This window comes from Misgurnus anguillicaudatus, chromosome 18, assembly GCF_027580225.2.
Source record: "Misgurnus anguillicaudatus chromosome 18, ASM2758022v2, whole genome shotgun sequence".
Classification (NCBI taxonomy): Eukaryota; Metazoa; Chordata; class Actinopteri; order Cypriniformes; family Cobitidae; genus Misgurnus; species Misgurnus anguillicaudatus.
This window is the reverse complement of record NC_073354.2, coordinates 15,312,421-15,337,426: the sequence shown is the minus strand read 5'-3', so window position 1 is coordinate 15,337,426 and position 25,006 is coordinate 15,312,421. Positions and strand designations below refer to the sequence as shown.

General features: G+C 38.0%; 2 protein-coding genes across 2 annotated transcripts in view; both read right to left on the bottom strand.

The window, feature by feature from the left end:
• pinx1 (PIN2 (TERF1) interacting telomerase inhibitor 1) overlaps positions 1-8,902 on the bottom strand; it is a 29,295-nt gene extending 20,393 nt beyond the window's left edge. Inside the window, exons 1-6 of the mRNA XM_055186530.2 lie at positions 8,829-8,902; positions 8,346-8,455; positions 8,108-8,200; positions 7,930-8,011; positions 7,546-7,635; positions 894-979 (exon numbers count right to left, since the gene is read on the bottom strand). Coding sequence (XP_055042505.2) covers positions 894-979; positions 7,546-7,635; positions 7,930-8,011; positions 8,108-8,200; positions 8,346-8,455; positions 8,829-8,847 — 480 coding nt within the window. The 5' untranslated portion in view covers positions 8,848-8,902. The remainder of the gene's footprint in view (positions 1-893; positions 980-7,545; positions 7,636-7,929; positions 8,012-8,107; positions 8,201-8,345; positions 8,456-8,828) is intronic.
• A 4,067-nt stretch (positions 8,903-12,969) lies between these two features.
• tdh (L-threonine dehydrogenase) lies at positions 12,970-22,660 on the bottom strand. Its single transcript, XM_055186592.2, has 9 exons — positions 22,501-22,660; positions 18,656-18,854; positions 18,499-18,541; positions 18,315-18,385; positions 17,976-18,125; positions 17,718-17,890; positions 15,702-15,792; positions 14,138-14,407; positions 12,970-14,019 (listed from the first exon to the last, which is right to left on the bottom strand). Exons 2-9 carry the CDS (start codon positions 18,843-18,845, stop codon positions 13,880-13,882), a joined length of 1,128 nt encoding a protein of 375 aa, XP_055042567.1. The 5' UTR covers positions 18,846-18,854; positions 22,501-22,660; the 3' UTR covers positions 12,970-13,879.
• Positions 22,661-25,006: the final 2,346 nt, after the last annotated feature.

Here is a 25,006-nt window from a genome sequence, read left to right as displayed (position 1 = left end):
AGCAGGTCTAATGCAGAATTGCATTTACACGGCTAAACCGGTTTTATGTGTTCCTTCAGCTTAGTTGGTAGATCACTGCACTGCCAGACCAAAGATCAAGGGTTCGATTCCCAGGGAACACACTAGGGGTGTAAATTGGACATCTTGTCCCGATACAATACAATTTTTACAGACAGCGATATGATGTTTGCCATTACCTTAAAAAAATCTTGAGGGCGAGTAAATGATAACAGAATTGTGATTTTGGGACGAACCGTCACTTAAAGCACTATAATAAGACTAACAAATTTTTACAGATGTCAAAACAACAAATGATGTAAAATTAAGGACCGCAAAAGGAAATACACAGATGCAACACAGAGCAATAAAGTAAAAGCTGCCAACTATTAGAGCCATGTAAGCCAAAAACTCCAACATAATCCTCCAAAAGCTAGTCTTTGAGATTTGAGGGGGTCATCAGCATTTCTCTTTTTCACTTTTTTTACTGCTTCCTGTACCCGGGTGATGGAGGACAAATGGACTTTGATCATGCCCACTGGCACACCATCAGAAATACACATCCTGATCTGACCACAGTGCTGGCTGTCAGGACTACAAGGTAAAAAGTGGAGAGCGAGAGGGTGCAAATCCGTTTAGGGGATTTACGTGGTATCCCAGCCTACAGTGACTGATGTGTGGAGTCAGACTGCACGCTGTGACACGGCTGATAATCAGCCTGCAGCTTGCCGTGCACGGGTCACGTGACATCAGAGGTCAGCTGTGCTTACAGGTGGGATCAACTGTAATGTGTCAGGTAACCAGCTGAGCGGCTTTACGTGTCGGCTCAGGTTTCTCCATCGAATCAAAAAAGAAGTTTTATTTTAATAAAGTTTAGAGATGGTTACACAGCATACCTCATCTTGGTCTTTTGCTTCTCGTTTCGATCTCTTCCCAAAGATACAAGCCAGGTCTGTTTCGCTGCGGCTGGACAGGTCCTTTCCTGTGAGAAAAGGTTAAAACCATAGACTTTTTTATAGATCTGACATGATTATATCACACAATAGATCATTTAGACATAACATAAATTTGAAATCTGGTTTAATTTAACCCCCTGTGGGAAGCAGGGTTCACTTTAGCTTGCATTATCACCTGCAGACCGTCTAACCAACACATGCGCTTCCCGATACACATTTAAAAGACGTTTACCGATTTCTCCCACTGTACTACAAATTTAAAACAATGGGAAGCATGCCTTGTTATGCATTTCGCAAATTTTCAGAGAGATGAAAAGAAAAAGCTTCCGGTTGTAACCTGTTGACAAACCGATATTTTTCCAGCACCATTGAACTAGAATAATTATTGATTTAAAAGGATAAAGGTCACAAGACAGTTTTATACTCCTGCTGAGAGGAAAGGTTAAAAGGTAATAGAGGGCACGTTGCGTGGATGAAGGGGATGAAACAGGCGAGGAAAAACAAACGATGCAGGGGCGACCCCGCCTCGCACCTCCCGTTTTCCAGCAGCTCAAAGGCTCCGGGAGCGCCTGGGCGCCCGTCTCAGCCTTAAGTCTTGTTCTTCCAGCTGCATCCTCTTCCTCCAAGCGGCTCCTGATAACGCTCACTTATTTATTGCTCTAGGCTCTTTTCAGCGTGGCTTTCAAAGGAGAGGCCTTGCCTTCAAGTAACTAAAGTATCCTGTAAGCAGTCTAAACAAAAAAAACTATCACAGTGGACATCAATTGGAGCCCAAAAATGACCTCTTCACATTTGGCACACTGATCTATCAACCAACAGGGGCTTTGGTTGTAAATACTTCTGAAGATTGAGCTTTTCAAACTTGTCTAAAAGCAGCAGACAAGTGGCACATGCACAAAGTTATGAAATGCCGCAAGGTCAGCGTAGAGATGGCAACGAATATGAAGGGACTCTGGCCAAACCAGATTTCTAAATCACAGCAGCTTTCTCGGATTGGCTTGCTAAGCCGACAGGCGAAATGTTAACTGACTGCCTCACAAGACACCTGGATAAGCTTTTCTGTTTGTACAGGAAGAAATAGTGAGAAAAACAACAGATCAGTAAGTGGAGATGATCTAGTCTGAGCAAAAAACTGAAATATCATGCTAGTTTGTTCGGTTAATTATTCATGAATCTTTATTTATAACAGCTTGACCCACTCATTCACACAAACATGATGTAGTGCTTGCAGTTCAACTTATATAAAAAAAATCCTGGATCAGTTGATAAATGGGCAACCAATTAAATCTGGGTTACTGGTTTACACTGCTTGTGCGCAAGATGGGCATCGGAGACGCTGGTGCCTTTCTCCTGGTTTAAAAACCATCAATCTTTAAAACAAGCTACCACACAGCAAACTCAATCTAAAAATATTTTTAAATGTTTTAATAAATACTATACATACGAATAACATTTGTTGGATACACTACTCATTCTCTATGCTCGTTACTGTTCGCATGTAGAATACTAAAAGTCAACAACATTTACATATATGAATTTGCCAGATTATTTTTTTTAAGTATAGTTCAGTTATAACACGAACGTGAGAGTCTGCATTATGCCAGATTTTTGTAAACACCCTTACTTTGTATGTGGCAAGTAGGTCAGGAGAGGCACTGCAATTTTTTGCAATGCGTGTGCATGGAATGCCTTGTGTACGCATACTACAGTGTCAAATCATGGTTTACAAGGCTGTGCGTTAGAATCATAGACTGTTAAAAATATTGACGTAGTGTCCGTGATGTTATCCATAGGTTTGTGAACAGCATTTTTGAAGCCAACAGTAGGCGGAGCCTGTCGTTGCCATCTTGGCAGCGCTGAAATTAGCTGATCTCTGCAATAAATGGCACTGCCATTGTTTGGGTAGTGCAGATTAACTCTTTTCCTGCCATTGATGAGTTAACTCATCAATTAAGAGAAAAAGCTTCCCTGCCAATGATAAGTTTTCCAATCCTTATTTCAAATATTATCCTCTAGGTGGCGCTCTTCCCCAACTTATAAAACTCGGAAGTATTTCCTTAGGGCCCACTTTTTTTTTTTAAGAAACCTACCCATATTTGAGAGGTGATAAAAGAAAACAAAATCAAGTTTTTATTATGTTTGAAAGCAAAGGGTCTATTCTAGAGGTCTTCACGGGTCCACTTAGATCCGAAAACCTGAGGTCCGTCCCGAGACCCGATCGGGTTCGGGTCTAAAAGTTTCACGTGTGCCTCGGACACGGGTCAGGTACAATAATGGCGGCATCGGGTCTCAGGTAATTTAAAATGAATGTGTTTTTGCCGAATGGACTGGAGAAGACCCGAACTCTTGCGTGTGTGCGTCAATGTCCTTTTCAAACCTCTCCTCTTTTTGCCAAATGCTCTTGCAACAATGTGTGGCTGGCGGTAGGTTAATTTTTAGTTGAGGCACACGTCAGTCAATTTTAAATGCACATTTTAACGGTTAGTGTCAAGTCAAATAAAGTGAAACAAATGGAGCAGCTTGCCAAATTGGTTGCGAGACCACCGAAGTGTCTTTCTGTCTGACTGCTGCGTGTGGGTCTGCAGACTGCACACACGTCAGTGCCGTTTACATTTGGGTCCAGTCAGATAAAAAAAGCCACTAGTTCGGGTCGGACTCAAGTTCGTGTCTTTCTTTAAAAAAAATATTTATGCATGTCGGATTCGGGTATAAAGTGATTCGGGTCATTTTGGGTCGGGTACATTTCTTTAGACCTGAGAAGATCTCTAGTCTATTCTCTTATTTGATATATTGTATGTTTATATATTTAAAGAAGAACATTTTCTGGAAGACATTAGGAATGTTCACATTGACCGTTTAACCGTTAACCGAAGGTAAGAATTTTAGACCGATTAACATTATCAGTTAAAAAAAAAAAATTTGTTAATACATGGTGCGTGTCGTCATGAGCCGACAGACATTTCGCCACTTTTCTATCTTTAATTTGTGAATGTCCTGTAAATGACACAAATTATTGCTGCCTGACGGTCTGATAAAGTAATCATTTGTATGAGAAATCATTTGTATGCGTGTTTGGAAGCTGAACGGAGACGCGCGCGTATCCGCGCAAGATGACGCGGTCCGTCTCGGTCTCGCGCACATCCGGATACACGTTCGCTGATTTGATGGTTCAAATTAAATGTTTTGTTTTTACTAGTTCACAGACAACCGTCAACTGTATTTTTACTCAATAACAATTTCATATTAAAATCTTATAAGTTAACGGTTAATGTTCGGTTTAGAAGCTACGGTTGTCGGTCGGAAAAATTAACTGATATGAGCATCCCTAGAAGACATTCAACTTTTGTGAAAATCATAAGAAAAATGCTGGCGCAGGCTGGCAACTTTTTTTTTTAAAATGCTGGCGGGGAAAAAATTAAGGGGTAGTATTATCCCCTTCTGACATCACAAGGGGAGCCACATCTTCATGACCTATTTTTTCACATGCTTGCTAAGAATGGTTTACCAAAGCAACGTTACTGGGTTGTTCATTTTCTAGGTTGATAGAAGCACTGGGGACCCAATTATAGCACTTAAACATGGAAAAAGTTTAATTTTCATAATATGTCCCCATTAATATAATTTAAAATGGATGATATACAAAACCATTCACCCAGCTAACAGTTGTCATAAAGGGCAAAATTAGCTATATAGAGCAAAAACATTTTTGTACCAGGATGTAATGATCATATTTATTTCTGCTGTAAAGTTGGACATTTTAACATGGGGGTCTATGGGATTGACTCTCTTTTGGAGCCAGCCACTAGCGAACAGTTGATGAATTGCAGTTTAAGTCACTTTCGTGTTGGCTTCACAATAGAGACCGGAATGTTGCCCTGTGCAAAAACTAACGCTTTACATAAGGGATAATGTAGAGGCAGCCAGTAGTTATTTGGAAATAAACCCCAACAGTGTGATCAGGACCCGACGCGAAGCAGAGGGTCTTGTATCACACTGAAGGGGCTTATTTCCCAATAACTACCGGCTGCCTCTACATTATCCCGCTTATTACACGGCTACTTGCCACATAAGAAAAAAAACTGGACATGAATATGAATTTGAAACATTTTATTGGCATATTTGTTTTAAATTAACATTTTTATCCTTCCGCGAAACTTTGCACAGATGCATAAAATGATCGTAATACCTTATTAAGATCCTCTGCTTCATACTTGTCTGTCTCCATTTTTTCTCTTTTAGCCAGTCTTTGAGAAGTTTTAATGCCCATTCTGTATTTTTTTGTGTGTTGGCTTCGTAGCTGTCATCCTCTATTTTGTCAGTCTCAGTAAGCTGTCTGTGTCTTGTCGTGGTTGTCCAGTGTTTGTCACAAGATGGCGCCAAATAGTAATCTTTATTGATCTTTATTGGCGCGGAGCGATTTTACTCGTACAAGTAGTACCGGCTATGCGTTATTACTTTGGAGCGGTTATTATTTGAAAAGAACGAACCTGCAAATGTCTCAACTGACCAATCAGAATCAAACATTCCAGAAAGCCGTGTAATAAATTGCATTAAAGATGCATTTTATCAGTATGTGCGTTGCTCCCTACTTAATAACAGAAATGTCAAATTATTATTATTTTTAATTCTTAAAAAACCTTTAGCTTCGAACAATCTATGCATTCGCTCAACCAACTTCATGAGTTGCATCCTGGGATCCTTTATTATTAGTTTATAAAACTTTAGTTTATTTCCATGCATGCTGATTATTTTCTAGCACTAACAAACAAAATAACAAATTTTAGCTTTTGTAAATACGTTCACTTCTAAACACGTGATAAAACTAAATCCATTACAGGCCTTATCCTAGCAACGGCTTTAGTCGGGCGTACCCAGGAAACGGACAAAAGGTGAGGCTTTCTGTTGGTTACACAGCAACAAATATCAGCAAAAGGTGATCCAATCAGCAAAGCCGCCCCAGGGGACATGGGCGGGACCCTTATGCATCGACACGACGAGTCAATTGGCATGACAACAAAGCACAAGCACGTTAGCAGTTGTAACAACTAATGTCACGTTTGACATTTTAAAGACGGTTACACGGCTTAGCTCCACTTTCAGACATGGTAACACAAGCCTTCAATCTTCTTCTGGATCAAATTACATAGATCATATGTCTTTCTAAAATTCATAGGAACTGTTATAACCCCACTGTCATAATTTCCAAAAAAGTGAAACATAAAATGTTATCATTACAGTTGAAGTATTTTTCCCTGGAATACAAACACACAATCTTTGCACTGTTAATATAGTTTTCCAACAGTTAAGCTATACAGAAACACTTAAATAACACTAAAAACACTTAACAGTACTAACTAAACACAACATGTAAACCTGTGATTGGCTGAAGGGTCGAGGTTTTACAATGTCATGTCATTCAAACCAAAAACAGAAGAAAACACCCATTAATGAGCTTGACTAATGGTTTTTCAACCCAGGAAGACATAAAATGTGACTTATTGAGCCAGAGGGCAACGTATAACCAATTAGAGTTAAGCCGGGGTCATGAACATGGGGTTAGTGAGGTTGTCCAATTACCAAGGAGGTGCCAAAGAGATTTTGAGTGGGATGTCCTTAAGATATCTGGACACATCCATGCTCCTGCATGCATAGCGCATTGCATTGCCGCCTTTTGTAGGTGAAGATAAAAAAATAACAAAAAAAGAGACGACGACAACATTGTTCTGGATGCTGTGTTATCTCTGGGACTCATCAGGTGCTGATTGAAGCCATTTCGAGAAGTAAACGCATTGGCCTGTGCTCCTCACAGGAAACAGGAAGTCAAGCTTAGGAACGGCATGCTACGCTGTCCTCTCAGGTGATAAGAGACGAAAGCTTTTTCCCTACATTCCTGGCATTTTTTATAAACATTCATCATGGAAAATTCAAGTTATTCAAGTTCAGATATCATTCCTAATAAATTCCTTCTACATTAAAGACCATCAACAAACACCACGGTGCCCTGATTCTCATTTTGGAGAGAACCACACTGAAAAATAAATACTAAAAACATCAGCTCACACTCAGCAGTCTTTTAGTACAGCAGGTTATTTGTTCAGGTTCGTGACTCACATGTAGACAAAAATGCCAAACGCTTTCTTTACGAGTGACTCCCCCCCTGTTTTGGGGGCAGCCCATACTTCTGGTTAAGCTGACCGTACATTTTTATCACGTTGATCTACTGCAGCAGTGACCCATGAGCTGCTGGTACATATGCCAAAGCATACAACGTTCAGTTACTGAACACAGGAAGAGATGGATCGGGACTGAGTGGGGGTTCATTTATAAAGGAAATTTAAAAATACACAAGTACAAATATGTTTTTGTGCTGTACAAACCCTTTACAGAACACAACATGTACTTTATGCAAAAAAATAAATCACCATCGCACTTCGACAAAACTCACCTTGTAGAGATCAACTAGAGTACTAATGTTGCTGTAGCTCAATTGGAAGTGCATTGCATTAGCAGTGCAAAAGGATAAAACCGTCTATCAAAAGCCTAAATGTAAGTGTACATATGCAAATTGCAAATGGTGACATTGTGAACTCACCCTTGGTGAATTTCATGTAATGGACCCTTTTTTTGGATGTCTTGGACTTTTCTTCCAAACTGAAACCCTGTTTTTGTTCCTGCGTAGGCTCTGAATGCAAACAAAGATATGTCACAAAAATCAAAGCAAAATGGCAACCACCAAATTACAAAAAAAGTAGTCTTTTTTTCTCAAACATATTTACAGTGCAAAACATGTAACTAAAACATGACAGACATGAAAACCACAACATGACCGGTTAACATGGTTTACATCATTTTACTATAAATGTCATTACAGCACCATCTAGTGTACATTAGAAGAGCTAAAAGATTTAAGAGCTGTCATGAATACTTCTGTGCTCTAAGAATTTTAGGATTAAATTTAAAATAAAATTCATCTTACCGTCCGTGTGGTTCTGTCCATGACAGCTGTTAAGCTCAGCAAGGAGCTGGTTAAAATCATCCTGATGGGCAATCCAGTTGTCCTAACAACACAAACCACACCATTATCAACAATGTATGTTAGGATTTTGAAACTGGTAAAACATGGTAGATCAGAAAAAATATGAATGGTTCCTCACCTCGTTATTAACTGAAGTGCCCAGACCCAGGCTGTTGTTTTTGACTTTAACCTTTATGTGTTCTGTAGACCCCTGCTCACTTTTGCCGAGACCCTGCCAGGTAAACAATACAGAAAGGACTCATCAATATATGCAAATGTCACAAATGTAAGTCTTTTTTTATTACGGTTTACTGACAAGTAGATGGATTACATATGTGTACTGCCAAGAAACAGGTAAGTTACTTCAGTCTGTTTACCTTTCCTTTGGACCACCCCATGCGTTCCAGCATCTTCTGGCCAAATTTCGACTCATCGTTGCTCCATGCACTGTTTCTGGGGTCTACAGACCACTTCTGTTTACGACGAGCTAACGAAATATAAAACAATGATAAGTCAATTGAGTTAACGTCTTTGACATATATGACGACTGCTATTATTTTTACGTTTTCAAAATACATTAAGCTTAATTTGACGTCACCAGGGTGTTGTCTCAACTACAGTACAGCATAAATGAAGAGTAAAGCTTTTGACACATGAATCGTCTTGATTTTAAAGAGCCATGATAGCAGCCTGTTAGCAAACATGCTAAACAACTCATACTCAAGAATCCTAGAATCGACTATTACTTTAATCCGATTCAAACATTAACTCCCACTGATATTATAATAAATACGATCACCAATGTGGTCAATTATGCAATTATAATGTATAATAAAATACAATTTAAACTGTTAACTCACGCTCGGCAAGCATGGACATCTTAAGGGGTCCTCGAACACATGGAGAAAAGACATGAGGACTGTCCTATATGTGCCTGATTAAAATAAACGTTTATGTATAAATTACAAACATTACACAATTTTAATATATATAAACGTATATTTATAATAACACAATTATAATATGAAATATAATTTAACAATTTAAAACAAAAATAAAATTGTTTACTTAATAAAAAAGAAGAATCATTTGGATGTGTTCGTTTTTTAACACTAGATGGCGTACGTTCACTTCATAAATTATTTTGGCAATTTAGAAATTGTAAATGAGTTACTAATACCGATATACACTAATAATACCTGGCCGATAACTATTCTGAATCGTACAGCCGACCTTATTCACAGCTCATGTACTACGGCTTTTGATCAGTAAGTCCTTATCAATTTAAAATCACTGTCAGTTTGAGTCGTTTATAACATGCATTTGAAAAAGCAACATTTGTCAAACATAATCATTATACATATTCTTTATTATCATGAAAATACCTGAAAAGGTTTGAAGAACAGCATTATAAATATAGCCATTTCCTGGAGCTGTGTGTGTAATGGTTCTTCGTGTCTACAGCGCTTATTGAGTTTCTGCACGAGAGCGCCCTCTGTCTTTTGGATGTAGCGGCATTTCATCTGCCGATATATCGGTGCCTCCTAGTTACAACCATATTATAACCATATATTTATTTATATTCATTGTTACTACAGTAATAACACAATTAATTTACCGAGCCTTTGAGGAAAGAGTACATTTTGTTCAGTTTTTTCTTATTTATCTGCTTTAGGAAGTTAGTTACAGTAGTTAGTAGCCTAAGCAGCACCCTATGAATACTTTTATTGTACGAATTGCAACAGGTTAATGTATAAATATAATATATGTACATGCATACAACAACTCTCCCTGATGTAGTGCCTCTCTCTATCTTTCTCTCTCTCTCTCTCTTTCTCTCTCTCTCTCTCTCTCTCTCTCTCTCTGACATCACTTTTTCATTCTCTTTTGACATGGGTTAATACAGGTGTCACCTGAAATGTTTTGTACAGGACATTATAATAAGACCTTTTTATAAAACGTAATTATAAATAAAACCATGCACATAGCCCCACCTATGCCATTGACGTGTTATCTTTAAAGACACATTGACTTTTCTTTGTTGTTATCAAGACACATCAAATCAGATTTCTTAAAGTCTAATTCATTGTGCCTCGCACAGCGTTTCATACATTTATTTTAAGCTGTAGTATAAAGATATAATCAGCCGTGAGTTAAGTCAAAAGTTTATAATTACATTCAAAGTATTAGCTTAACTATAATACCTACAGTAGATAACCCTATTTATTTCTAATAGACAATGAGCAAAGATTTTGAAAAGGTCAAGAATATAATAGTGTCAGATTAGGCAAGATAAGGCAGGTTTATTTAAGCATCGAAAAGGTCTCCAATTTACAGTGACCCCTTGGTGACAAAGAGCTGAATAAAAAACAATAGGTTAATTTACTCTCATTGTGCTAAAATTGACTAAGTGGTGATTATGTAGCCAAATACAGTACATTAACCTAAAAGAATTAATCATTGATTCCTTGATAGTTTATTACTAACCAGTGCTGAAATAAAAGGATTTCATGATAACATAAAACACTCCAATCGAAAACATGCCAGGAAGTGAAGGCTAAGCCTTAGTCAAAGGTTAAAGAGTTCATCAGCTGTCTATGTTGATATACAGTAAAAGAAGAAGAGCCAGAGTGATTAATGTTACATCTCAAGCTAGCTGTTGATGTTTTATTGAATTCCCATCTAAGCAGTCATTGATCCTGCACTACACTGGAGGTGAGCATGTCACAGATTCAAATGTCATCAGTAATCACTCAGAAATGCACTAGAGCAAGTCTGGAATAGCTTGGAAAAGCAGAACATTTTTAGTTTTAAGACAAACACCAAAGCTAAGTAATATGGAAATCCTTAGGATGGTTATGCGTTACCACAGCAACACATTTCTACGTGACAGCTACATAGTATTTCAGCATGTCTCTCTATAGGAAACTCACCAGGCTTGTTTATACTGAACACTTTCACACAGTACAGTCCTGCCAGATCTGAAATTCAATAGTCATACAGTGAGGAGGGGGTGTGGAAGACCATGTTGACACTTCTGGTATTGGCCAACAAGCGAGCACGTTGCAAGGTGTGGTGTCAAGGTGATGAATACTTGCATAACGTGACACTCCCTACCATGCGGTTTTAAAGAAAGTTGTCTCACAAAGACTTTTAGTTCTTGGAAAATGCAGGGAGCTTTTGATGGTTCTTGGTGAAGGGGAGAAAAGAGGTCAATAGGGTGGAGCTTATGCAAATTAGTGTTATGCAATGTTTTAGTTTACATTAATTTTACATGTTATATAAACCTTGCTGTACTTTTGGGCGTTATGACTTAGATTGTTGCTTTAGACCAATCCTTGACAATAAGGTCACAACAATGATTTAGCATTTCTTTTTTGGAGTGTTAAACCCGAATGCTAACAACTCATTTTGTCAAACAGGTACAAAAGCCAAGCACAGCTTTACATATTCAGTGAGGCGAGTGGTTTCATTACATTTGCTGTCTTGTGTGATTTATGACTCCTCACAAAAAACAAAGATGACTTTAAATTGACTGGGTTTGTGTCTAAATGCAAGCCTCATACTAATGAGGATATCAGGCAATGTGTCACAACCTCCACAGAAATTGATGAAATAATGGAAGTCTCAGTCATTACACAACAGTGGTAAAAGTTATTGTGAAATAGTTGTGAAAAATTCTGATTACAGTAGCAATGTAAACAAGTTTGATATTTTGGGTGATAAAACTAATTTGTTACTTACATTTTTATTCCACGTGATTTGTGCATAGTTTAAGTCACATTATTGCAATACATTTGGCAATAGGACAGATAAACAACGTTATTTGTGTCCACTGATCACAAGTTGCAAAAGATTAAATTTCCCTCATGGTTAAAACGCCCCCCAATAAAACCTGAATGATGGGTAAGGCATAACTCTCATGTTACAGGTGGCAAAGAGACATCCTGCTTGCACCACACAAAAACTCGCAACCTGTTGGCACAAATGCATAAGTAAAAAAAAAATCTTAAGACCATGGAGGTTGTAATAAAGCAATCTATTCAGATTAAAACACAGCCTATATTTAGTTTGGCAGCATTGCCAAAAACTTATATAACTTGTAACATCATTGTCTAGGGTTTGTATTACTGTTGCCCTTCTTTATTAAATGAAAGTCATTTGTTGACCTATTTAAACATACAGCAAGGTTTAAATAGATTATTATATAACCTGCTTTGGAAATCAGTCTGAATAATCAAAGACTTGTTTGGATGCCAAGTCATGGAGAGCGGTTTACATAGCATTCCTACATTACTGCATATGACATTCAAATTGCTTAGAGACATCCAAGAAAGATTCAGTTGTAAGCCAAGGCATTCATATCGTCTGCGTGAGCATTAATAAAACCCCTTTAAAAATGTATTTGTGGTTTATTTTGTGTAGTGAAAATAAAATGTCAAATAATCAATTGCATTTTATTTTTCAATAAAAAGCAACAAAAATGCATTATAACATTGAAAATAAAAATAAATAATTTATTTAAAAATATGTTTTTTGTCACATATTTTGCGTACAGTTTTCTATTATAAAATTTGTAATTTTCATTTTTATCATTAAGTGTCAGAAAAACTCCCATATTTTTATAACTTTTGACTAAAATGTTTGCATGACTTTCCTATCATTTGTAATTGCATGAAAACTTTAACAAACATTTTATTTGTATTTCAAAGAGCACTTATGTTCATTATTCTCCCCCATGGTATTTTTATATTGATTGATTTCATGCATTTGGCAGACACGTTATCTAAAGCGACTTACAATGTATTCAAGCTTTACTTTTAAAGTATGCAAAATATTTTTGGGGGGAATCAAACCCATGACCATTTGCATTACTAATGCGGTGCTCTAGTTGAGCTACAAGAACACCTGCACATGACTCATTTTTTTTTCAGTGAGTGGTACTGGCAAGGTTTTCTTTTTGGCCAAAGTGCAAATGTGTAAATGAAAGACAGTCCAAAATGTTTGAAATAAAAAAGCTTTATTAACACAAGTTTTGTAATCGGAAGAACAAAAGCTGTGGATGCAAAGCTTTCATTAAAAAATAATACTTTAAAGTTTTCCCACTCTCCCCTTCATACGGGATAATATATTCACTGTGAGTTTGTGGGCAAAAGCAAATTGCATTTGACCAAATGTGACCTAGTTGACATGCACAGCAATTGTGCAGAGCAAGACCGAATCTTGCAGTTAATTTAATTCGCTTGTGAACAGACTGAATAAATAGATAGTGCAAGAAGAAAGAAAAGCAGCCAAGAGGAATTTGATGATTTCATTTATCAGGACAATTCTTGACCTACATTTAAGTCCCACCCTGTTTAGTCCACAAGACTTTTTGCCTGTTTAGTTCAGAATATGGTACATTTTGTGGATGTTTCTTGTTTCACTGATTATTATATCAACTCATTATAAACCTGAACATGACCACTAACTTAGTACAGTAAAGCAATTTCTCCTGAATGGTAAAGAACCTTGAAAAAGCTATATGTACATCAGAAAAGAGCATGGAAACAAAGATTAAAAGCTGCCACGTTCATTTTTGGATTTCCATTTGTTTGGTTTGTTTTGCCTGAAGGCAGACAACATGATCCCTCTATCACTAAATGCAAAGTAAAAGTGGATCACGTAGGCTTGAATCCATTCCACCATATCTTTCTTACCAGTCAACTTTCGAAAGATCTGTGGATTACTGATACAAACCCCCATGTAGGGTTTTCTGCCATGACCATTTAAAGAGAGATCACACCCCGTTGTATAATCTACAATTATACGCTATTTTGTGTTAGCCAATAAGGAAAATGACTATTTACAGACCATGGATCTCTCTTCTCTGTAGCTGATATGTACAATTTTTCAATGTCCAAGATCAAACTCAGCTGGCCTGGGCGACTCGAGAGTCTGAGCCGATGAAGTTGAGCATTGTTTGGACCAACTCTGGCAGGTCGTACTCGTGCTTCCAACCCCAGTCATTGCGGGCATTGGTGTCATCAAAGTTCATGGGCCAGCTATCAGCTATGGAGAGACAAAAATAAATCAAGAACTTTATAAAGATTGTGTTTTTTGGCTTTGTACTGAAGATGGGTATAAGTCAATGGCAGGGCAAAATTAATGTAAATTGACTGGATCATACCTATGGCCTGTCGCACATGGTCGATCTCATATGCGACCTGCAGGTCAGGCAGCTGTTTTTGGACCTCTGTAGTGAGTTCCTCTGGTGTGAAGCTCATGGCATTGATGTTGTAGGTTCGCATACTGAGCGTTTCTGCCGGGGCCTCCATCACCTCCAGCGTAGCCCGCAGACAGTCGTCGATGTACATCATGGGCAGCCGTGTGTCGGGCTTTAGGTTGCACTCAAACTTGCCGCTCTTGACGGCGTCGTGGAAAATCTGCACGGCATAGTCTGGAAAACAACAAAGGGTTTTTAATGTCTCCATCATTGCTGTCAATTGCATAACATTATGTGCACCATGGTTAGTATAATTCTGAATTCTGTATAATTTCATTTTATTTGTAATATGCCTCCTAACATTAGTTTTCATCCTATAAACATTTTAGTAATTTAAGTGTGTTTTTTGGTATTCGTTTTTTTAATTTTAAACACAACAGCAAAAAAAATTAGACTCTCAGAAGTTAACATGTTAAACTTCTCAAAGACTTTACCTAGTGGCATTAACATGTTTACATGTAAGCTAGGTGATATATAGGCTTTAAATGTTAAAGTCACAATGAAATTGAAATAATTTTTTGGGAATATTGTGGTATTTTTACAAATTTCTTTTATCTGTGAACTTTATAATAAAAAAAAAATAGTCGTAGATAATCTTAAATCAAAAAAAAAAAAATTTCAGGTGCGTTTCCCGAACGACGACGTAACCCGTTGCTGAACCAACAAAGTACGATGCATAGTTGGAGAAACAAACTACCTTGTCATGAGTGTTTCCCGAAAGCATAGTAACCTTGTCACACATTCGTCCTTTGAACCATGTTGGTTTCACAATATAGTTGATGATGTCACGTGGGAGGTAATTAATCTGTGCAAATCAATTTAATTTCAGATTACTGCTGTTAATAACATATATTGCACCGGAAGACTGATTTGGTTATCATGATTTAGTTATCTGTTGTTTATTTTCAAGATATTCAATTAATGCGCAAGTTCCCTCTTACATCACTCCTCCCAGGGATTCCCCAAGGTTTTAAAGCTCGTAGGACTGCGCACATATCGACATCAGACTTCTCAGTATGATTTCTCCAATCGCTCTCACAGTATCTTTATGTCATCCGGCGGTCGATTCATGTGGGGCCACATGAAATCAAACAATCGTTTTCTTTTTACTTCCAGTCGAGGGGTATGGCAGGTGGCCAGGGACCAGGAAAAGATTGCAGTGATTAGTAAGTAGCAACGTGACACAAATTCAAACGATTCAATCAGTTCTCGATAGACAAATTCAAGTACAGCAATACCTTTTTTATTTTTTGTTTCACTCGGATATACATCACGACGGTAAAAATAAGACAAGCGACTTCTGTTTCATGGTGACTTTAAATATGATTTTAAAAAACTAATGATTTTATTTTATCTTTATCATTATTTTTTAGTTTTAGTTTTCCTTCGGCAATTTCTGAATTATTTAAGTCAACTAATGTTTTCTCTACTAATAACATTTTTGCAACACTGGAAAAGAGTGCCTTACCTGTTGTGCCACCGCCGGGCTGAGAGTCTGCAGAGATGATGCCAGGGTACCGCAGACAGCGGAAGTCAAGACCATAGCGGTGGTGATAATACTGTAAATTAAGATAGGTAAAGGTTAGTTCTCAGATATACTGAGTGTAAGTCGAAGGCCCTTTTAGACCTGGTATCCACCTTCGACCACATTAAGAGGTAGTCAAAAATGCTTGCCACCGGATTGCTTTTGTGATGTAGACGTTCATGTGGTTGAATGTGTTTGAACTGAAGACTGTCTACTCTCCACCTATTGATGTAATGTGTAATGATGTAATGTACCAAACATATTATTTTTCCATTGGTCCTGACTTCTAGCACAGTGTCTACCCACAGTGTTCGGCATGATCCTTACCGTGGGTTTACACCAGACGCAAGTTCAACGATTTGCGTGAGTATATTACATACAAAGTCAATGCAAAGACGTGATCAGATGCATCATCGCGTGGGGCGATGCGAATGACGCGATATGGCCGGCGCGTTTACCGCGAAAACACACGCTATTCGCCTCAAACGTGTCTTTGCCCAAGTTGAAAATATTCAACTCAAATGAAAAATTCACATGACACGAAGTTAAATCCTGGAGTAATCTAGAGCGAGTAACGCGAAGCCCTGCGTTTGGTGTGTACGTAGCATTAGGCTATCACTGATAAAACTGAAGCGGCAACTCTCCGCCACTGTTATTTTCGTTTCAGTTTGGGAGTGAAAGTTTCATCAATTGCTCCGAAATATCTGAAAAAGTCCTTACATATGCATGTACAAAATGTTGTGCAGCATGTTTACTAACAACACAAGCAGGGGTACTCTCACATAATATTAGAGCGCATCATCTTTAATTTTTCTCGCTCGCATTTTAACTCCTCAGCCATAGACCACCAGAAGCATCGAAAGTGGACAGAAGAGACGAATTAAAACACTAAGTGTGAATGGACATGCATTTCACTCGTCCACTTGTGATGTGTTTGACTTATACGCATCTTAATACCAGATGTAAATGTGCTCTCAATTCCCATTCACACAACAGGAACATTTTCATAGTTCCTGAACTATTTGCAGAAAAACCTGCTTTTTGGAGGAACTGGGCACAATCATAGTACCAGTAAATGCCTTTTTCAGGAACTAAATTTGCTAGTAGGGTCTAACCCTGCACAGTGCACAATAGGAACTACTGGTGATGTAAATGTACCGTCATTGGCTAAAAGCAAAAGCATACAAAACACAGGCAGCTATATTTTAAAAAAGCAGCATTAACACAGTTTATACCTACTCCACTAATATTGCAGGACAAACAAAAACATCTCCTTGTCTCAACCTTGATGATATAGCACTGCGAGTTGTCATAGGATATTTAGTGTCTTAGTCATCCTTTTTGCTCTTTCTATCATGTACCTGATATATTTAATCTCTGTTATTTCGAAACCCATGACGCACAACAAAAAGAGCTCTGATCAAGGCACTCAAAATATGTAATATGACGTGATATCCAAGCAGTGTTTCATGAAATAAATGCTCTATCAACAGTAATAAAATAAATTGAGCAAATCACAACATGTACATTCATAAAGGCATTGTTTATGATAAATCCAGAAGGACTTGCACCAGTGAATTGTCTGTGCCAAGTGTTCACAATATAACATCCATTTGCGTAATAATCACCATATTTCCACAAACTATGCATGTGTTACTGTAATAAAGCAGCATGAAATCTATAAAATTATAGGGACAAATGCTAACAGTTTGGGGCAGATCATTGGGTGAATGCTATGGTCATTTCAGCTGATCTCCTACTAGCCATCAGTATGAATCATATCTAACTGTAGAGTTCCTAATAGAGGCGCGAATGCAACCAGGAAAATGACCGCAGGCAACATTTGGTTCTCGAGGAACAGCCCGGGTGACTCGTTCCTATAAATTCGTTCAGTGCTCCTGTTGCTCAAATGCAAATATCAGATTTTATTGCATCAAAGAAGGGTAAGCTATAACTCACCTCCCCCATTAGCTCAGCATGGACTTTGGAGACACCATAAATTGTTCGTGGTCTCTGCACACAGAGGTCTGGAGTGGGATTTCGAGGTGAAGTTGGTCCAAAGGCACCAATGGTGCTGGGTACAAAAAGCCGAAGCCCATGTTCTGCAGCAATGTCCAGGATGTTGTGGAGACCTACGACAAATATTATATGAGATGAACCAAACAGGTTTCAGTATGAAAACAATAACTATGAAAGTGTAAACATAAACAAACTTACCTGTGATGTTGACTGATCGAGCCAGTTGAACATTAGCTTCCCCGACAGCACTCAGAAGAGCGCTGTAATGTACCAACCAGGTGATCCTGTTGTTTACCACAATCTCTCGCAAGTTCTTGTAGTCCAGAATGTCAGAGTAGATAAAAGGGCCTAAGCGAATAAAAATGGAAGCGTTTAAAAGCAGTCTACATGAAGGTAATATGTGCCTAATGCTGACTCACAATTAATATTATGTCACTATCGGGGTGGGGTCGGGTGCAGATATCTAAATAACAGAAAATCATATAAATTATGTTGAAAAATGAAAACCCCTCCACCTGAGAAAGACAAAAGACTCACCGCTGTGAAAGACATGACTTGGTGGTTTTCTGATATCTGAGAGGATCACATTGTTTTTTCCATATCGCCTCCTGCAAAACAGAAAAGTCCAGTTTGAAATTATGTTTCTTTCTTGTATTAAAGTTCAAATAAATACACTTGTACCTATAATACTAAATTACATTAATTTATGCCATATGCTTACCTCAAGAGTTTAGCAAGCCCAACCCCTAGTTGCCCAAGGCCACCTAAGAGAGAGAGAGAGAGACAGGACACATGAATAATCTTAAATTATGAAAGAAAACAAGGGGAAAGGACGCAAATCCTAAGATTTGGGCTGAAGGTATAGCTGTTTCTCATACCTGTAATAAGAACTTTAGGGTGGTCTGTTTCCGAGAAGGACACGGAGTGAAAGCTGGCATCTGATCCGGCGGTGACCTGACGTGGGGAAAAGCTGATGTTGCGTACTGTCACAGCCAAAGGCTGACATCCACATGCAGGGGCCAATAGGGCCTGCTTTGCCACCTTGCTCAAGACTCGGACAACTGGCATACTAGCTGCCTGAAAATACAAGAGGATTGCGTCAATGAGCGCATTTACATGCACAAAATAAGCAGATATTGATCAAAAATTTGTTTACATACAAATCAACAAAACGGCTACGCAGAAAATTGCTTTTAAACGCGGTGTGGAGATTTGTTAGGTTTCTAGCAGGCAGTGATGCCACCGTCTATAAGGGTCATTCGACACACCTCGAAGTCATTCAAAAAGCCGCCATGAAATCTGTCGAAAAGCTATATGGTTTTATCTTTTTTTATTTCTACAGAACCTGTAAATGTAACACATTTTTAATTTCGCAGTTTCTTTGTCAACAGCACAAGTCAAGAGCAGACTTTTATGTGGTACTTTTACTTTCGTTTGAGACGTTATCTGTTAAACACAAAGACATGCACACAAACAAAACTGCGAAAAAAAAGTTAAGGCCTTTATGAGAAGACATCTACCAGTGCCAATAGGATTTCACTTTAGCTGTTTATAAGCTGTCTTTGATAAAAATACCATTACCTTACACTTTATGAGTTTATTAATTGGTGTCAGACATAAACACACACAATATCACAATTCTTCAATCGCCATATAAACTGTCTGCCACTTCTCTGTTCTTATACAACAATAGAGGGTATGCACATGACGTCATCTTCGGCGAAAGTGACTGCGGTTACGCCCACTGAGTGGCAAAAGATAGAGTGGCAGTCAGCAAAAACACGGCGAAAACGCATCTAAATGGGAAAAAGCTGTTGTGCTAACTGTACTAACAGATTAACAAGAATTCAGAGCTATCGTTTTATAGCCTGTCAAAAAAACATTAAAAGGGTAAGTAAATAGATTGTTCATGCCAACGTCCACAGACCACAGGTGGGTTGACAAGTTGCTAGGGTCACTATCAAGCAGAGGTTTTACTTTCTGCTTAAACTTATTTTTTCAATTATTTGTATTTTATCCGTGTTTTTCTTTGGAGAACATGCATTCAAAAGCACATTATCATAATTTTATTCTATTACATTTCATAACTAATATGTTTTTGTTTTACATTTAATATTTAAGTACATTAACATACTTTTACTACACAATTTTAATGTAATTAGGTATTAAATACACAGTATGATTATTTGTATTGCATATACGTGTCCAACCCGGCCATCAGTGTGTAACCACAGGGAGTATACTTGGAAAGTGGCACAAAAGCATGCGGGCGCGAGCCGGACGCATAAAGAACTCTATCCCGGCCTTTACCAGGCATTTTCACAGCAGCCGCTATGAAAACCAGCCATTTTGTTGAATGTTTGCCACTCAACAGTGCGAGTTCAGGCGTGGTCACGTGGAAAAATGACGTCAATGCATTCCCTCTATATAGATGGTTTCAGCAGTAACAACATAAACAAGCGGCTGTCGTGGTCCGAAAATTGTTCAAGAGCAACTTGGTTTAGCAACTAGTCAGACCATTAAAAAAACGAAACCGGAAGTAAAGGTCGGATCCAGACGTGTATCGCGTGAGCGCACATGCGTCCGATGAAACCGTCTATAAACGCAATCAGGTTGAACTTTGTAGACTGTCCCTTATGTGAATTCACTGTATAACATTGACATTTATTTGGTAAACGTTATAAAATGCATACCTTTGGTTAATTAGTATGCAATTTCATTTAATATTATATTATATTAGGCTATATCACACACACACACCCTTAAAAATAAAGGTGCTTCACAATGCAATTTAAGAACCTTTTTCCTCTTGCAGTGCGGTTAAGTTAGGAGGACAGGAATATTAATGAAAGCAAACACATTAGAACTACATGGTAAATCTATATTTGGATTTACATGCGATATCCTGAGTCAAACATCGAACATGTGTTTCTCACATCAAAGCTATTTCAACCTTGAAGTCAAGTGGTGCCTAAAACAGTCAATTTATGAAGTAAATAAAACACAGAATGGTTATTTTGATATTTGTTTCGCTAAAATTCATCATTCCAAATTTTCCAATACCAACGAAATTCTTACAACGCCAGCTGTCAATATGAAAAAACTTGGCGTGCAGATTTTGCGGCTTGAAAGGAAGGTGGAGCGTAATTTGAGAGTATTTACTGCCCAGTGCCCTGCCTTCACAATCGGCCAATCAGCACACTAGAAATGTGCGCGAGGCAGCACGTCGTCAAAGTGCTGCCAAGATTCAGAGCCCATCATTCATTCTTAAGATTATTTATATGATTATCGTATACAAGTTGTTTTATTTTTTTTTATTGGTCCCTCTGTGTTGTTCAACAAATACACGATTCAAACATCAATTTACTCCGGACCTCTAAAGTTTTTATTGTGTGCCAAGTAGTTCTGGCTGTTCTGTACGAGTCCCCTGCTTTGTTTCACAATAAGACTTCACACAGACTCGTAATTTCAACCGGTCTGATCCTGAAATGCAAGGTCATGAGGCTACTGAGAACTTACATCCGTTTTCCCAGAAAGGTTTACACAAGTCTAAGGACAAAAAGAACGGGGTGGTAACTTACATTTACCGTGTAGTTATAATAACTTACCCCATCATTGCTTTAATACACAAGTTAATTTGCTAATTACCTACTGTATTTTCTAATACAAGCATGCATTTTCTGTAACAATATTATTCAACGTGAAAAGCGCAATAAAAATAAATTTTGTGCTTGGCTTTTGTGAACACGAACTCAGGCCTTCTTTCATTTGATTGGTTACAACTCCTGCTCGGCTATGTAATTTGATTGGTTGGAATTCTAGGCTCTTTACGCGATTGGTTCAGACCATAGACGGTTTTGACATTCGCTGTAGGGTGCAGCTGCACTACGCGACTGTGTATTTTAAAGCAGGCAGACACGACAGCAGCTAGTTGAAAGTGGACCCAAAGATAAAGACACATTATTGTGATTCTTATTATTCTACTGTGTACATAACAGCGAGCCAGAAAAAAAACAGCGATCCAGCCCACAATGCCCGACGACCATCCAGGAAAACTCCCAGTGCTCTAGTCTAGATTACCGGTCCACCCCTCACACTTGTCAAACTGGGACTGCACCTCTATGCGGTTTCAAATCTGTCCAGATAAGAAGGTATGGAGCTTAAGCAGAACATTAATCATATCAGCAGATTTCTGCCACGTATATTTTCTTTAGACTTGATTGTTTGGCATATCTTTGAACAGCGACAAAATGAAGCAGTGACACGCAGCTTTGACACCTGCTGGCAGGAACTTTAAAAACGTAGCCATGGACAACGTGATCAAACTCATGCACTCGTAACTACAGCATACGAACACCTTAAAAATCTGAATCATAATTTTAATATTAGTATGGATTTCAAACGGATTTCTATTTCATACATTACAATGAAGTCATTGCATTCTCTGTAACGCGAAACAATCACGGTTACATTATACATTAGCCTATACATTTCCGTAAATCTCTGTAACCTACACAGCCGAAGAATAACGTTAGATATTAAACAGCTGGTGTTGAGAAATATATAATAAACTACGTGATCATGCGTTTTAAGTAACTTGCCAGAAGGCTACATGCCACGGGAAACCGGCCGGCATCTAGATAAGGTTCTGCAGCTGATCCCGGGAAATCGTTTTTTTTAAATGTCAAAATGCCACTTATATCAGTACGTTGCATTTACTCACCTGTATACAGAATATGATTCAGATATGAAATAAAACCGTGTTCTTCTGTGCTAGATGAGCAGCTTCCTTTTTCTGGTTTCTCCTTACTGACGCTTCGCTCAGTATCTTCAGTATTGCATCAGCTCACAGCGGAGGTTTTATATTCGCCGACCAAGAGGCTCTCAAGAGAAGCCGGCTGCGCTCTGATTGGCCAGCGGTGGAGGTGAGGTCCTCACCCACCACCATTGCTCACCACGCCCTCCCCATGTCATAGAAATACGACAACTGAGTGGGTCTTTTCAGGGGGCACGTTCAACCCCCTTTCAATGATTGCACTTAACAGGGACAGTGTGTTTAATTAGAAGAACTGGGGGTTGGGAGGCAGAGAGACAGTAAGGCAGTGTACATCTAGTAAATGGTGGGAGTTGTTCTCTGTTAAACAAATATTGGGCTCCAAAACGAGATAACTCCTCTTTTTTTTTTTTCAAAAATCTTGTTTTTGATTGTGCATTCCAGTTAATATATGTCAAACTGCAGTTGGTTTGTTTTGATTTAAGCCTTCATAAATTAAAAAAAACAGCTAAGTAGCACAATAAAAACAAAAACATAATAAATAAAAAATAACTCTTCAAATAGAACTCACTGGTCCATATATAAATATATAATATGCCAACTTTAATAAAAATAAAATGTTAAATATAGACAAATTTGTCTGCATTTTAAATTATTCTAAATTATTTTTGTCACCACACAACGAAAGATGTGACACAATTACAAATCTAAATTTTAATTTTTCTTCTTTGAATAAATATACAAAGTGGACATTTTTCAAGTATCTGTATCTTAAGTTAAGCAAACTTTTAGTTCACTACATTCCAAGGCATAACATCATACTTTTTAGTCCACTACATTTCATAAATACAAGTTGCTTTTTATGTGTAATTCATTAAAAATCTAGTTCAGGTTTACCTACTTTTATATGTAATCAAGTATTAAAGGGGACATATCATGAAAATCAGACTTTTCCCCATGTTTAAGTGCTCCCCAGTGCTTCTATAAACCTAAAAAAATGTAAAAAAGAACAACCAAGTATCATAGTTTCGGTAAACAAGCATGTGAAAAAATAGGTAATTGAAATGTAGCTCCCCTTGTGATGTCAGAAGAGGATAATACTGCCCCTTAATCTGCACTATCCAATCACGGCACTGCCATTTAGTTCAGAAATCAACTAATTTGCATTTAAAAGGAAACACAAAAAACAGCAAATTATCTGGTACTTTGAGCTAGAACTTCTCTGGGGACACCAAAGATTTATTTGACATCTTAAAGTCTTGTGAAATGTCCCCTTTAAAGGTAAAAATAATATATACTTATGAAATGTAGTACAGTAAAAAGTGACATCAGTGTTACAGGATTCTTCATGTCACAGGTGTTAAATTTCAATCATTTCAAACATATTGTTCATATTCTTAAGTTTTTTGTTCCAACTAAAAACAATGTGTGCTTTATTACACTGTAAAAAAAAGTGAAAGTCGGATTAACTAAAAAAAAAATTACTTCAATTCACACTTTGGTCCCAAAAATACCTGTAAAATTGCCAGACAGACTTCAGTGTTAACGCAAACACGTTCTGTAAATCTTCTGGGATTGCTCCCGGAAAGAGGACCTAGTAACATCCCTGAAAAACCTTCTATATGAACAAGACCCAGAAACAATGGCGTAAGGGGCGTGCCGTAGTGAGGAAGCGCGTGTCATCACAACAATGAAGTTATGGTTGAGCTCTTTAAACTGAGGGATTAACATGCAGATCAACATTTACAAGGAGAAATGTCAGCAAACTGGAATGAAGCAGATATCAGGGAGCTCGTCACTATCCGCAATGAAGCTGAGATCATTTTGCAGCATAAAATAATAGTGCGTCACATGCACATCGCAGCAAGATATATTATTCAGCTCTTTAAAACAGGGGTTTTAAATGCACATTAATCAAGATAAGAAATGTCTGCAAACTAGAATGAAGCAGAGATCAGGGAGCGCGTCACTATCCACTCTGAAGCTGAGATCATTCTCCAGCATATACTAGAACGGTGCGTCACGCGCTCCTTTATCATAAACAAAAATGCACGAGTGGTTTCTGGAGAAAGAAATAATGGATAATAAGCAAACTTCAGACACTGCGGAGGAAAAAAAACAAGTGCAGGACTTTAAACACGTCACGTTTCTTTCAGGGATCTTTACGGTATCTGTATGAACGCACATACAGATTCCGGCAAATCATTGGCATTGTTAATGAACCACAAATCTAACGATCCCGGACAAATCCCGGATGCATTTTCCGTAATGTCTGTGTGAAAAGAGCTTTAGCAACAACTGAAAAAACTGAAGTTTCCCACTGAGAAAATTGAAAACACTTGAAAAAAACACCCAGAGGAATGTAACATTTAAGCAGCATTTCAATTTCAGCAGCATTTTTGTGTAATTACATGGAAGTTTACGGCTAGGTTGCTGCCATTCTGTTAATATAACG

Coding starts and splice junctions, on each gene's coding strand:
- tdh (XM_055186592.2), bottom strand. CDS start 18,845: ATGCCAGTTGTCCGAGTCTTGAGCAAGGTGGCAAAGCAGGCCCTATTG. Junction 17,891..17,975: donor TCGATCAGTCAACATCACAG/GTAAGTTTGTTT, acceptor TATTTGTCGTAG/GTCTCCACAACATCCTGGAC. Junction 15,793..17,717: donor ATGCTGAGCTAATGGGGGAG/GTGAGTTATAGC, acceptor CTTAATTTACAG/TATTATCACCACCGCTATGG.